General features: G+C 35.8%; 1 protein-coding gene across 10 annotated transcripts in view; it reads left to right on the top strand.

Moving 5' to 3' along the window:
- nrxn3a (neurexin 3a) overlaps positions 1–16,653 on the top strand; it is a 584,854-nt gene that overhangs the window by 167,779 nt on the left and 400,422 nt on the right. For all 10 annotated transcript variants that reach the window (XR_008839269.1, XR_008839270.1, XM_056477510.1 and 7 more), the window contains exons 8-9: positions 7,279–7,717; positions 12,080–12,463. Coding sequence is in view for 8 of the 10 variants with exons in the window: in XM_056477510.1 (XP_056333485.1) it covers positions 7,279–7,717; positions 12,080–12,463 (823 nt within the window). In the remaining 2 variants the exon portion in view is untranslated. The remainder of the gene's footprint in view (positions 1–7,278; positions 7,718–12,079; positions 12,464–16,653) is intronic.

Raw genomic sequence — 16,653 nt, forward strand, 5'->3', positions numbered from 1 at the left:
AGTTATTAGAAAGTGGCGGTTCATTCCGCTGTGGTGACCCCAGATTGATAAATTGACTAAGCTGAAAATGAATAAATGAATGAGTTATTAGAATTAGTTAGTGAAACTGTTAGGTTTAAAAATGTGTCAAAATTTCTCCATTAAACCGCACTTAGGAAATATTTGAAAAATTATAAATTTAGTTAATTTCATCACTCTAACTATAATAGTTGATCTAAATGAAAGTCTGTTACAGCAACATGCCAATCTTTAATACAATAAGTTTTTTTTGTGCATCCGTTTGACCTGATGTCAACTTTCAAATGCATCCGTTATGTCCACTTCAGATAACATTGTGACGCTTATTTCATCATGCTGTACTTTGTCGAGACATAACTGCTTTTATGACTAGCTTACACCTGCATTTACTGTCATCCGCTTGTGCTTTGATTGACGAAAATTCATCTTAATGTCAGCTGTAAACAGACTCTCTTTCTTCAGATTGTGGATTACAGTATTTGAAACATCTCTGATTCTGCAGCTGAAGCAATCTTACCTTGGTGATGTTTTAACAGAGCTGTGGTGCGCCAATCTGTCTGACAGCACCGTGATGGCTTACAGAGCAGAAATCCTGTTTCTGAAAGAACAATAAGAGACTGCAGCAAACATTTTCAGTCCTGTGGTTGAAAAATGACGATGTTTGTAAGAGATGCCGAAGCACCAACGTAGGGCTTTGTCTGAGGAATGGATCCCCCTCAGGGAGAATGATATTTATGATCTATCAGATAAGAAAGACGACGGAGGAGAAAAGCCTGGATATCACTATGGCTTTTCTAGAGGAACAGAAGCCAATCCTTTCCATTGCGCTTTGCCCTTCCTGAACCTGGGAAGATGTTTGATTCGCAGCAGGATTAACTGTAACGGCAGGGCTGAAAGGTTTACGCTGAGTGCTTGTGCTCACAAACATTATGATGTTCTAAAAAAAAATGAACACACTCACCAAAAAAAGATCTCTTTTTCTAGGAGAAATTAGCTAAAGCGGGCAATTTCACACCCCAGTGAGCTTGTGTGTGTTTGCACGTCTATGCTGGTTTCATCTTTATTAAATAGTGTACACTCAGATGGAGGAAAAATAGCTCCACTTGCTTGCAAAAAGTAACCTGTTTTAGGATTGCGTGATATATTGAAATAAAATCAATATTGCGATATGGCAAATCACACAAGATCCTAAATAATTATGGAGTGTCATGAACTGAAACATGCTTTAATTTATATAGAATGCAGAAACATCAAGCAAGTAAAAATATTTTTGGATTTGTGACTTTTTGTTTGGCACATAAATAGCCGCATTTCCACTATCGGGCCAGTGCGAGCCAAGGCTTTAATCGGGCCAGGCCGGGCCAATAGCCCGGGAGGTTGAGAAATGAGGCCGAAATCATGTCGCGTTTCCACTGTCGGGCTAGTTGCTCGCAGCGCGTCACGCAAACACCGCCCACAGAACGTCCCCCGAATCAAACGTCACACAACCCGTCACACAAACCGTCACACAACCCGCCCACTTCAGCGGGAACAAAAAACTCAAATTATAACCACAAACACAACCTGGCATCACTACGAGAGCTGGAAGATGAAGAACACCGAAGCGATTGCTTTTTTTACTGTTTGTGGTCTGTTGGTGTAAGGCCAGACAGCGATCCCTGGATAAGGACATTCTTTACCTGACAGGAAAACTCCGCCTTTGTACGTAACCCCGCCCCGAAGCCCCAGTTGGCCCTCCTTGGCCCAAGGTATTCGGCGGGCTGAAAAAGGCCGGACGCTGGCCCCAAGGAAGCCCCGCTTTGGCCCGATTACGCCCCGGAAGTGATAGTGGAAACGCGACTGGCCTTGGCTCGCCCTGGCTCGCTCGCTTTAGGCGCGATAGTGGAAACGTTTATAATAACTTTTCATTACAGTGAATGGCACTAGATTGTTCTATAGATAGTTCTGATTGTTCTATTTTCATTCATTCATTTTCTTTTGGCTTAGTCCCTTTATTGATCAGTGGTCACCACAGCAGAATGAACCACCAACTTATCCAGCAGATGCATTACACCGTGGAAGCCCTTCCAGCTGCAACCCAGTACTGGGAAACCTCCATACACACTTATTCACACACATGCATTACGGCCAATTTAGTTCATTCAATTCACTCATACCACCTGCCTTTGGACTTGTGGGGGAAACCGAAGCACATGGAGAAAAAACACGCGAACACGGGGAGAACATGCAAACTCTACACAGAAATGACAACTGACCCAGCCAGGACTCGAACCACTGACCTTCTTGCTGTTACTCTACAGTGCTACTGTTCTATATTTATATTTTGATGCATTTTTTTGTTATGAATAACATTCCATTTAAATGATTATGATGAAATAATAATAATAATATAAATATGAATATGAATACCCGGATCTTATTTTCCCCTTAAATTGCCATAAAAATGTTTAAAGATGAAACTTTTTATTTATTTATTTTTAATTAATGAATTCATATTTCTATGCAGACATACTCCCAACAAAATAGTTTTTTGTTTTGTTTCATTTTTAAATATCTTATAAATTTGAATAATAGTACAAATATCTTTCTTGTGCATAATATAAACTATATTTTATTATATAGTGTAATAAACTTTATTTAAAGTAACAAATCCCACCATTTACTACTGACTCATTACTTGCCTATTATGATATTAATTGATTATTAGCACCTATAAAGTATGATCTTATTCTGCATCCCTAATCCTACCCATACCTTAACACAACTACTGTCACAACAAATATTAATAAGCAGCTAATTAGTAGTTTATCGAGCTAAAAGTCAGTTAATTGTTTGGTAATTGTTTGTTCATAAATTGCACTTCAAAATAAAGTGTGACCTAATTTTCCATCTGTGAAACATTGCTGTTTTACACTAAAATTGATATTTTGGTAACACTTTATTTTAAGTCACAATTCCCGGTATTAACAAATCATTAACACTTCTGGCTTAATAAACTACTAATTAGCTGCTTATTAATAGTTTGTAAGATAGCTCTTGGGTTTAGCTTTTTCGTAGGAGTAGGGATGTAGAGAATAAGATCATACTACTATATACTATAACTACTAATGAGCAGTTAATAACTTAATAATAGGCAGGTAATAAGCAGTAATTAACAGCATGAATTGGGACAAACTAAATTGTTACAGATATTTCTAAATTATTTTATATTTGCTAATATTTTAATACTAATAATTAGTGAATAATGATAAATAGTGCTATTGTCATTTTTGCTCTGGTCATACTCTGCACTGAATCACTCTATTCATTGTAGAATGATTAATTTAAGCCTGATCTCAAGATCGGGTGAAACATCCTGATTTTTTTTTTTTTTTATGTTGCAGTAAAACAAACATCATATTTTTATTCCCCCTATCAATATTATGCAGCTCCATCCTAGATACCATTTCACCGCATATAAAAATGTTGCTTTTGTATGACAGCCATTTAGGACCCTGAGCACACAGTCAGATTTGGGAAGCAGGGCTAGGGCCAGGACTTCCTCAGAGCTTTTTGTGGCAGAAGAAGTGTCAGTGCAGCTTTGTCAAGCCATTACCATAGTTATCAAGGAAACCAGACCCAGCAGCTTGTGCCAGCGCAGCCCGAGTCAATTACCATTGAGAGGTAGGCAATGGCCTGGCCTATTGGTATTATCACAGGTCATATTTGAATAAAGCCACCTTTCCTGGTCTCTCTATTTAGCATCCGGCATTAAAAAAAACTCATCAGCATATTCATATTCACGATCTTCTAAAGCCAGACAAAGATATCTCCATATATCATGCTCATTAGCTACTTTTCAATACAAAGTTGCGATGTTTACTTTAAAATATGACAAAACATTTGCAAATAAATGTTTTTATCCCAAGTTTAAGAGGTTAAAAATCATCACTTCCTGGGAAAGTAGCTTGATGTGTTTCTCAAGCTATGTAAACACTTAATAGTAAATAAATTGCACATCAAAATGACAGATGAAACACACAGGAACAAATTATGTCATATTATTTTTATGTTTGTTAAAGGGATTGTGTAAGACACAATGTGTAGAATGTAAATATACAATATAATTTTAAGGTTTTCTTTTCAGGTGTTTGCAGTATTATTAAACAAAATGTGAAACTGTGCAATGAGATCAGCTTACTGGCTTGCCTGGTTATCCAATCGCTTAATCTGTTGAGTTAAAAATCACTTTTTTTGATGCGCAATAAAGGTATTTATCCAATTAATGTATTTCCAATATACTGTTGTCACAGGGGGGCTCACTCACAAATGCACAGATCTCTGGAATTATCAAAACATGTATTTATTTATTATAACACTCACAACAGAAACTGGAACATCAAAAACAGGCTGGACAGGGAGTGATGACAATTAAATACCAGACAAAGGAATAAACAAAGCTGTGGTCTGGACTTTTCTCCCCATAGACTTCCATTCATATGCACACGAATGCGTCAGACCAGGAATGCAAGCTCGTGCGACAAGTTTCGCAGTTTGCTGCGTTGCAAAGTTCAAGCTTGGTGAACTCTGACCTGCGAAATCGCATAATTTGACTGCGTAAGACCAATCAAGGATTATCTTAATTATCTTGTTTAATCCCTTTTTGCAGTGCCGTACAACAGAATTTCCCATGCTCAAACTCTAGTGTGACCGCAGCTGAACTCAGGGGTACAAATACAGAATACATGATTAAACAGATTACAAACAGGGGTGTGACATAGGTGGAACTACTGAAACTAACGAAATGGTGGGAAAACTGAACAAAGGAATTACATGACATTACAGAAAGCACATGGTGCACAGCACATCAGGAATCACATGACATAAATACACAATGACAACATCTAAAACACAACACAGACAAATCAGACTCGTGACAACTGCAGTATATGTACTTATACTTTAATTGGATTAAACATGGATCTGAGTCATTTGAACATGATCTGTTTTTTGCAACACAGCTCATTTGAAACGTGCTTTAGACTACATTTTTGTGAAACAAAAAAAAAAAAAAAACAACATGCAATTGATCATTTTCAGGGTTCAAATGATACAATTTCAGGGTGTTACAACCTCTTTGATGTATGTCTAGGATAAAAGGTATAACATTTGAGGTGTGGCAGTTTTATCATGTGATAGTGGCAGCAAAAAAGACATAAGCTCCATTCGAAATCACATACTTTCATACTATATAGTATGCTATAAAACAGTATGCAATTCGAGTAGTATGTATAAATTCATTGAATTCAAAAAACAGTATGTAAGAAGTACCCAGATGACCTACTACTTCTGGCAAGATTCTGAAGTGTGCATCGGATGGATGCTACTGTATCTCATGATGCACTGTGAGAGAATTCATGAATGGGAGTGAAGCGATGTAACTGATGCGGGAAGGTCACGTGATGATGACAAAATTGTGGATGTAGTATGTCAGAGTTCCATTCATACTACTGACATTCTGACATATAGAATGTACTTTTCTAGTGGCCGAGTAGTACATTTAAATTCAAACGCAGTATCTACTGAGTAGTAGGCGATGTCAGACATAGCAATCGACAACGAAAATTGCAACAAAAAGTGATTTAGTTTGAAAATGAAAATGAGGCTACTTTTGTTCCTTTTCACACTAATGATATTTACAGGGACAAATCGTCAAATAGAAAATTATTTTTGTGCAGTTCTTTGCACAACAGCAAATAAATACCACCGCACACTTTAACAATGTCCATGATTTGTTATTTAAGAATTTGCCTCACCTATCCATGTCCATATGGACAACTTGTCAACTCCTGGCTTTATCTGTACTTGTAATGCAGAGTGCTCAGGATTGAATCCGGTGAAGCACAGTTCTGTAAGACATGCTCTCTGTCCACACTACACTGCTGAAAATGCACATCATGTTACCACACACACAGTCTGGCATGCGCTGCAGTGTATGTGCGTGTCTTAGCTCCAGGCAGTTAACGGCTGCTTTGAGCACAGAACCCCAGGTGAGAGCAGTGCACGTCGGACGGTTCATCAAGAATCTACCGTTGGATCTGATCTCACTTTATTTGTTAAACGTGATATTTTATTCAACTCATTGTCTATTTCTAATGAAAGATTCCCAGACTTCTGTCTTTTGAATCTATTCTCAGGTAACGTGTTTTGGCTGAGAGCAAAGATAAGCAAATATACACATTTATGTAACCACGTGCACTGATTGAATATGAAAGGAGGCAGTTACAGTATGTTATGGACTTCGTTTTGTTATCAATATGCATACAGTAAAGATGACGCTCAGAAAAAAAAATATGTAGCTACACGACGCCTCAACATTTTAAGTGTCTGTTAAATTTTTAATATCAAAATATAAATAGGCAGTTCCATGTTTTCAATTCTTGGTTAAGAAAGTGAAACAATGCAGCCAGCGTGATGTGAAGGAGGTTATAAAGTACTCTGTTCCCTTTGAAGATTTACCTGTGTCCTCAGAAGTTTGTTTTCCATATCAAACTTGCAAAGTCTGAACTTACAAGGAGAGGATGCAAGACTGAACTTTGAGGAGGCTACTTAATATTGAGGAAAAAGCCCCAATCAGCCTTCATTTTCAGATGTCTCCATTTTCCCTCATCCACACTGACAAAGAGCAGCAGCGTTTTAAAATGAAAATGGCCTCTTCAACATTTACAAAAGCTCTGTTTTCGGCTGTCCTAAACTGCAGGGTAGTGTGGACTGAAGGCATAAGTATAGCAAAATTTATGTGTTTTGAAACGGAAATGTATTAGTGTAAACGGGGCCTAAGAAACCTTTCAGATTTAGCATTTTTCATGTACACAGCACCCTCTAGTGGATTTATAGTCTCAAATATGCAACACAATCTACCTGGAGCAACGCATTTTAAGTTTAGGTCAAGCATGTATTTTAAAAGAGCAATTTTTATAATCCATATAATTTCTTTACATCTTGGTGTTTCCATTCAGTATTTGTTTTTTATTAAATTGTATATGTGATATGCATAAAATGGTGGATTGGAAATCAAGAGGTAATTAACAAATCATCTTCTACTTTTATTTCAGTATTGCTTTTTTATTTTATATTTTTATTCCAGTAACGCATTTGTTCACAAAAAACAAAACAAAATAAAAAGACATGATTTATGACATTTCTAAACGAGTTGTATGGTATTGCAAATGAACTCTTTAAACGCAGCTATTGAGTGATTCTTTGCTTGCATCCACACAGGTTGTTTACAAAAACAATGACATCCGGCTGGAGCTGTCCCGGCTCGCCCGCATAGTGGACCCCAAGATGAAGATCCAGGGCGATGTGGTGTTCAAGTGTGAAAACGTGGCGACACTGGACCCGATTTCGTTCGAGACGCCTGAGGCCTACATCAGCCTGCCTAAGTGGAACACCAAACGCATGGGCTCCATCTCCTTTGACTTCCGCACCACCGAACCTAACGGCCTTATTCTCTTCACCCACGGCAAGCCGCAGGAGAGAAAGGATGCCCGCAGCCAGAAGAACACAAAAGTGGACTTCTTTGCCGTGGAGCTGCTGGATGGAAGTCTGTACCTGCTGCTGGACATGGGCTCTGGGACGATCAAAGTGAAAGCCACGCAGAACAAGGTAAACGACGGGGCCTGGTACCATGTGGACATCCAGAGAGATGGAAGATCAGGTCAGTTACACACATTTAAATGGGCTTTTTACACCATGTTGACATTTTTTATTAAATGGTTGTGACTTTTTTGTTTAAACATATATAATATAATATATAATATATAATAAAAATATAATATAATAAAAATATAATATAATATAATATAATATAATATAATATAATATAATATAATATAATATAATATAATAGTTTTGTAAAGTGCTAGGTCAGAAAACACTTTCCTTGTCTTATAATCTGCATTTATTTTTACTTAATTATCCCAACGACTCCCATAGGATTTGTTCAGCGATTCATTTGTTCCCAAACCCTTCCTTAGCATGATGCTAATCTGTGCTGATTGGTCTGATGACCCAGTCTGTTGTGATTGGTCAACTGCGTTAAGCGTGAGACAGATAGACATGCCCACCACGGCTTATCAACTATTCTGAAATAGTCAGAGTGCAGAGTGTATGTATGAGCATACCTGCCAACACAACTTTCCCGTATTTCAGACCTATCTACCGCCACCCTTCTGTTTTGTTATTTCTCCCGCACACTTATATATGATTTGATTACAACGGCTGCCTGAAACACGCTTCATAGTACATTTACTAACACCACAGTACATAGTTCTCAACAGTGTTATTCAGACACCTCACCCCCGAATATGAATACACCCCCCGCCCCCCTCCAAGGTCTCCCGGATTTTCTGGGACAAACGTTGGCAGGTATGTGTATGAGCCTAATGCAGGAGTACATTAAATCAATGGAGCTTAACACCAGCATATTGCTCTATTCTTAACCATAAGTAAAAACAGTGACACACATTTAGTATTAATCCACACAGCGGCCAAAGCTGAACTATTTTGAAACCACCGCACGTGTGTAGGATGGTGGCCATATTAATGACAAATGGCAGTGGATCGCGAGCTCACAAACGCATTAGCAATAAATGTAAACAAAGCAGCACGCGTCGCGTTTTCACTGTGGCTTTAGAGACAATACATGAATATAAAGAGTTAACCAGATACAGTACAAGCGGATACAAGTAACAACACACAATTAAATACAGAATTTGCAAGCTACAGAAAACAAAGAGGCAGCCATTTTAATCATACTTACAACTTTGAAATGGAGGAAGGACTGATCTATGAACTATGTACTGTAAAGTTCCTGTCAAGCTCTGACAAAGTCTGCATTTATTTTTGCAAAAATAAACAAGAAAATAACACCAACTTTCAGCGTCTATGCAACTTGATTCAACTGGGATCCACTACAGTGTTTTTCTTCCTCTTTTTTTTTTTTTTTTCCCAGTGTTTGTGGGCGGGGCCGGGGGTTTCAATTTCCCAGGTCTGCACACGCAACAAATAGGTGGGGCTTGAGTTCCGTATTGACTTCATGCCAATACGGCTTAAGACTCGTTACAGCGGCGATTCATTCAAACCACTATGAGTCGACTCTTTTATAAATGAATCAATAGTTTTAAACACGGTGCACTTTCAGATTTGTGAAAGTAGCTGGATATTTTATTTCACTTAGAGCTGTTACACACTGCATTAAAGGTCATTTTCAAAAACCCACAATAGGGTCTCATTAATGTTTGTTATTGTTTTTGTTATCATTATTGGAAATGTAATATGATGATGAAAGAAATGATAATGATGGTCAGAGTTACTAAATAAAAATATACACATTTCTGAATAAAAGCAAGATAAATAATAGTTAATATTTTACTGTGAATGCAGTATTTCAGAATTTTTCAATTTTTTTGGGATTACATCTGCAAAGTAATACTAATAATAATAATAATAATAAATAATAATAATAATAATTATTATTATTATTATTATTATTATTATTTTATGTTATTGTTATAATAATATTATTATTATTATTATTATTATTAATAATAATAATAATAATAATAATAATAATACAATTAATAGTTAGTTTATATGCAAATAACTTGTCATAATAATAAACTAACCAGTCATAAAACTAATTTAAATAATTATTATTTAAAACTTGTATTTAATGTTTCACACACAAAAGCAATAGCATACCAAAAGAAAGGACAAAAGAAAGAAATTAATATATTTAATTAAAATTTTATTTATTTATTTTTTTTTCATCTCACATGTGGGAAATATCTTCGGTTGGAGGAAAAAGGCACAACCTATCAATTTATTAAACACATTTTTTAACTTAAACTCACTCGAAGAACTCCCACTTTGTTTCATTATCGAATCAGTCGGATACTGTAATTGCTTATGTGTTTTCCATAGACTTTAAGCTCTGCAGCCCAAAGATAACCGCTTCATTCCAAAAGCACAGTGGTTTGTCACCAATAATGGGCAGATTTAGTCCAAAGCAGCTTGACATTTTCATTTCATTTCACATCTGCTCTGACAGAACTTTCTATTAGGTTTTATCCTCTCCATCAGTCTCCGTATCCTCCTCCTTCACCTCTTTCTTTCTTCCATTGCCCTTGAATCACCAGCACTGTGTTTCTCAATCGATCCACGAATACTCCATATCACTTCATAGCACGGGGCCCTCGGGACGTCTTGTCGGATATCAATAATGTCAGGTTTTTGGACTGAACCGGTGTCCGTATTGAGGAGATTATTCCCATTGATCCCCGCTGACTCTCATGGGATGCATTGTTTACATCCGTGCGTCTGTGTGAGAGACGCTGCTTTAAAGGATTCACACACTCACAATGAGGTTATAAATATGAAATAATCCACTCATAGCTCTTCACTTTCTCCATCACATACACTGTGGATGGTCTTCATGTCTCTGACTTTGGCTGTTGTTCACAGAGGAGACTGCTGGATTACACATTAATGTCATTTAGTCTCTGCACATCTAAACAAGCAGTCATTACTACTGGAGAAGTTATTTTAGTTTAAGTTTATTTTAGTTTGGCTGGAATAGAATATTGATATATATATATATATATATATATATATATATATATATATATATATATGTATGTATGTGTGTGTGTTATGCTTAAACGTGTTGAAAAAAATTCCAGCTAAACAGCACTTTGGAAATATTTGAACATAAAAATAATCTAAATTTCACAGGATTATGGTTATATAATGTTTGGAACTATATTTCAGTCTTTATTATCTTGTACAGCTTAAAATTATATTTTGCTTGCATTTTATAGAGTTAAACAAAACATTAAGTTGCTTAAAACAAACTGTAACATCAATAATGTTAACATTAATGTAACCTGTGTGATTGTTTAATCCCAGTGTTATTTTTGTATAATTCAGATTTATGATTTTTTTAATAGTTGCTGTTTTTAATTATTATTAATTAAATTAAATACATTTTATTAATGGCTGTTTCTCAATTCCAAGAACTTGCGTTCTTGTGAAGGCCGATCTTGCCAGGTCTCTTCGGAAGAACAAAGTCAGGAGACCGCGAGAACACAGTCCTGTGAGAAATGAGATGCTGCGTTCTTCCTGGTGGTCACATGACCTTCATGTGTTTTTAATGGAAAATTATTTAAACATTACAGCATTCATACAGCAATTTATTATTTTTCCCATTTTTACAATATTTGCTACAGTATGCATAAAGAATTTATTTTATAAAGAAAATATATGTTTCACAATACAAATAAAACAGATTTTAATACAAATTTCAGCAAATAAACACTCTTAATGTGTTTATGACTTTAAGATTTTGATGGTAATGTTTACTTTCACCGTTTCATTTAGGAAAACTCCTGAGGTAAATAAGTGATATCTCTGAACTTTAATAATAAATCTATATGAAATGCTGCGCTTCCCACCTCCAGTCGCAATGACTTCTGGGACATTGGTGCTCAAGTCTGCATCCATGTGTCCTCGATACCAAAAACACATCCGGTAACTTTCACACGTCCTCGGTTCTTGCGGTCTTGAGTTTTGGATCTGAACTTTGGTAGCTGATAATGACATTACACGAGAACACGAGGATGCAAGATCGCTGACGAACGCATATTGAGAAACAGCCAATGTGTATAGTAAACACAGACCAAAGTCACACAAACAAACTTTTTTCTGTGTGAATTTGAGTGTGATTTATCAAAATTTACTAGTCTTTATTCATTTGTGGGGTCCCCAGAACGCAAGCAATACAACGTACACAATTTAAAGTTAAAACAAGAAATCAAAAATTTTATTCAAACAAAAGACATTAGAATTATTACATTAAAATATTTCCTCTTCAGTTAACTGAAATAAACGTTTATTTGATTTCATTTATTTATTTTGACTTCAGTTCATGCAACAAAACTGCTTTAAGTTTTATGATTGAAAGTTTAGTGCAGTATAATAACCCTTTTGCAATTTTGGTTTCACTTTTGTTCAATTGCAGGCACCATATCAGTAAACAGCCGCCGCACTCCGTTCACTGCCAGTGGGGAAAATGAGATTCTGGACCTGGAGGGCGACATGTACCTGGGCGGCCTTCCTGACAGCCGGGGCAGTCTGATCTTGCCCACTGAACTGTGGACCGCCATGTTGAACTACGGCTATGTGGGCTGCATTCGGGACCTGTTCATTGATGGTCGCAGTAAAGACATCCGGCAGATCGCTGAGGCCCAGAACGGAGCAGGCATCAAACCGTCTTGCAACAAGATGTCAGGCAAACAGTGCGACAGTTACCCGTGCAAAAACAAAGGCCTATGCAAAGAAGGCTGGAATCGCTTTATCTGTGACTGCACAGGCACTGGTTACTGGTCCCGCACCTGCGAGAGGGGTGAGTTAACTGATTTTACTTATATAAGCCTGGATTTATAGAGTTTTATTGCAAGAATGAACCCAAGAGGTGGGTTTAAAGGGATAGTTCACCCAAAAATGAAAATTATCATTATTTACTCAACATTGAAGTCTTGAAATCCTATTTGAGCTTCTTTCTCCTGTTGAACATAAAAGAAGATATTCATTTATTCATTCATTTTACTTCAGCTTAGTATCTTATTTATTAGGGGTCACCACAGCGAAATGAACCACCAACTATTCCAGCATATGTTTTACACAGCGGATGCCCTTCCAGATGCAACCCAGTACTGGGAACACCCATACACACACACACACACACACACACACACACACACACACACACACACACGCACACACACACACACACACAAACACACACACACACACATATTCTACGGCCGATTTGTTTCATCCAGTTCACCTATAGCGCATGTCTTTGGACTGTGGGGCAAACTGGAGCACCCAGAAAATATGCAGACTCGAACCAGTGACCTTCTTGCTGTGAGGTGACAGTGCTAACCACTTAGCCACCGTGCCACTGCAAAGAAGATATATATATATATTTTTTAATGCTGGTTGCTGAGACCCACTGTATTTTATGGTATTTATTTCCTGCTATGGAAGTCAATGGGCATTTTTCAAAATATCTTCTTTTGTGTTCCACAGATGAAAGAAATTCATTTAGAAATTCATGAGGGAGAGTAAATGATGAGGTAATTACATTTTTTGGGTACTGATGGTTTTTACTGATGCATATGTTCATACATAATTTGCGTGAATTACAAAACATTTTATTCTATAACAAAAGGCGTTATTAAACTGTATATTATTAAGTTATTATTAATGTTATTAAGATTTTCATGGTTGAAATGTATTCAATTTAGCTTTCCTTTAGAAACCTAACATAAACATAAATATTTAATTAAATCTAGCATTTTAGAAATCTTGTAATGCAATAAAACACAAAACTTACTACTAACTACTGGGTATTTTTTACCTTATTCACCTGCAGTGTCTTGCCTTCATTTCAATTTTGAATAAAACAAAAAAAAGAAAAAAATCACCGTCACGCCAGTTTGTTTAGCTTCTCACCTGTAAAATCCCATCTGCTGCTGTTTGTAAACAGCGGATTAGCTCGCACATAATCAGTTAAACTATAAGCTCATTAATATCTCTGCATGTTGCTGTATGAAAGCTGATGGTTTGGGGTTTGTGGAGCGGTTTGTTATGATGTCATTTCTTGGAAAATGTCCAACCATTCACATTGCAGAACTTTAGAGATTTTGGTAACAAAACTGTGTATAAGTTATGCATGAACACTAGTAATTAATGATGTATCAAACATTGTATTAGCCACATTCAGGTGATAAATAAGCACAATTAAGCTAGTAATTCATGTTTAACTGGATGTACAGTATCTTTTAGCCAATATGTACAACCTAGCAAACCATATGCCATTTTTGTGTACAATAAACTGTATCAGTTAACTGAACAATATGTTTGATTAGTATTGGTTTTACAGAATTAAATAGCTTAAATATCTAAAAGACAAATTGACCACATGCTCTAAAGTGTTATTAATCATTATTGTTATTTTATTATTAATATTAAAACCTTTATTATTCAATGTTATTAATCATTAATTACACATTAATCATGACATTTAAAGTTTCTTGACCAGAATAAGCCATAAATTATGCCACAATAATGCTAAAATATTACTAAAAAAATAAATGAATCACATTATTTTCACATTGATTGTTGCATTTATTGGATGATATTTAAATCATCCATCATTAAGTAATTATATCGCCACTAATTCAGTACTTATAAAGAAAATTTGATTATCTGTTCTAAAGTGTTTTTTTTTTTACACTTATTTACACTAATGGTTAGTTTAGCAGTTATTCTACAACATTACCTGTCTTTATTACACCATTTTAGTACTTTATACTTGTAAAATAAGCACAAATGAATAGTTTTAGCTTTATATATTTTTTAGCTACCCTTAATGGATTGTGAATAGCTAAAGTATTGTCACCACACACAAACTTATATAGGATCCGTCTTTCCAATGAGATGTTAAACCGAGGTCGCCGTTGTCCTGTGGTTACCATCGCATCATACAAGTGGATGAGAGACCCCACTCATGATTGTGAAGTGCTTTGGGTGTATGGTCATACACATTAAATGCGCTAAATACACATTACATTACATTACATATGTTGAGAAGTTCTGAATAAATGTCTAAAAGGCATTTTCAGTACATTCAGTTAGTCATTAATTACTAACTTATTTATTACATTAATGTGGATCTTTCAAATGTTTAACATATAGTTAAAATAAAGGCTACTATATGTGATGTTAATTAATAATTACTAGTATGCCAATGCTTAACCTATGCAACATTTGATTAACAATTGATGATTAACTTGTCCACAATTATGCATGATTATGCAATTATGCAAATTAAGCATGAACACACTATTAATTAACAACTAATTACTAGTGTGTTCATGTTTAACTAATGTATAATTCTGCACAAAAAAATGTGTTATTAAAGTTTGAGTTTGCATAAAAGTGACCAGCAGTGAATGCACAGGTTGATGTTGTGGTATTCGAAGGAGATGAGATGAGTGTGTTTTGAGTGTTTCGGGATCTCATGTCTGTTGTGTCTGCGTGTTAGAAAGGCTCCATATGGACAGGTACGCAGGGGTTCCAGGTAACCAGGTAATAGAGGGACTTCCAGCATCTCTGTGAACATGGAGCAAAACACATTGCTAGTTATTTTGGTATAATAGTTGGTTTTTCGGGTGGGCTGCTTTTTGCTTCATTCATTTATTTGATTTGATGTTTAGTTTAATCTATAGTCTTAATGTTTTGATAACGATATTAGATTATCAAATGCAGGAAAGCAGAAGGTTTTAAATATTTTGGAAATGTAATCAAGATAATGTCTCAGTTTAGATATCACTTCAATATCAAATCACAATTATGTCTGATAACAATAGTAGTATATTCAAATCCATTAGCCGTTTGTGTGTGCGTGCCCGCCTGCCTGCGTTTGTTCGTTCGTGTGTCCGTGTGTGCTTGCGTTCGTTCGTTCATGTGTGCGTTCGTTCATTAGATCAATAATTTGTCCCTTCATTTGTTTTTCTTTATTTATTCACTTGTTCATTCATTTGTTCATTAATCCATTCTTTCATTCATTCATCCATCCATTTGTTTGTTTGTTTGTTTGTTCGTTTATTCGTTTGCTTGCTCGTTCGTTCGTTAGTTCGTTCGCTCGCTCATTTGCTCGTTCATTCGTTTGCTTATACGCTCGTTTATTCATTTGTTCATCCATCCATCCATTCATTTATTCATTCATCCATCCATTCGTTTATTCATCCACTCATTCGTTTATTCATTCATCCATTCGTTCATTCATTCATTCATTATTTGTTCATTCATTCATTCATTAATCCACCCTTCCATCCATTTATTCATCCATCCATTCTTTTATTTATCTATCCATTCATTTATTCATCCATTTAGTCACTCATTCATCCATTTGTTCAGTCGGTCGGTCATTTGTTCGTTCGCTTATTCATTATTTGTTCATTTATTCATTCATTCGTTTGTTTATTCATCCATTCGTTTATTCATCAATTTGTCCACTCATTCATCCATTTGTCCGGTCGCCGGTAGGTCGTTCGTTCACTCATTCATTAATTTGTTCATTCATTCATTCATTCATTCATTCATTCATTCATTCATTCATTCATTCATTCATTCATCCGTCCATCCATACATCCATCCATTTGTTTATTCATCCATCCATTTGTTTATTCATTCATTCATTATTTGTTTATTAATTCATTCATTTGTTAATCCATCCATTTATTCATTCATCCACCCATCCATCCATCCATCCATCAATTCGTTTATTCATCAATTGGTTCACTTATTCATCCATTTGTTCAATCGGTCAGTTGTTCATTCATTCGCTCATACATTAATGTGTCCATTCGTTCATTTGTTTGTTTATTCATCCATCCATCCATCCATCCATTCATTTATTTAGCCATTTTTTACTCATTCATCCATTTGTTTGGTCGGTCAGTTGTTTGTTTGTTTGCTCATTCATTAATTTGTTCTCATTCATTCATTCATTCATTCATTCGT

This window comes from Danio aesculapii, chromosome 17 (assembly GCF_903798145.1).
Source record: "Danio aesculapii chromosome 17, fDanAes4.1, whole genome shotgun sequence".
NCBI lineage: Eukaryota > Metazoa > Chordata > Actinopteri > Cypriniformes > Danionidae > Danio > Danio aesculapii.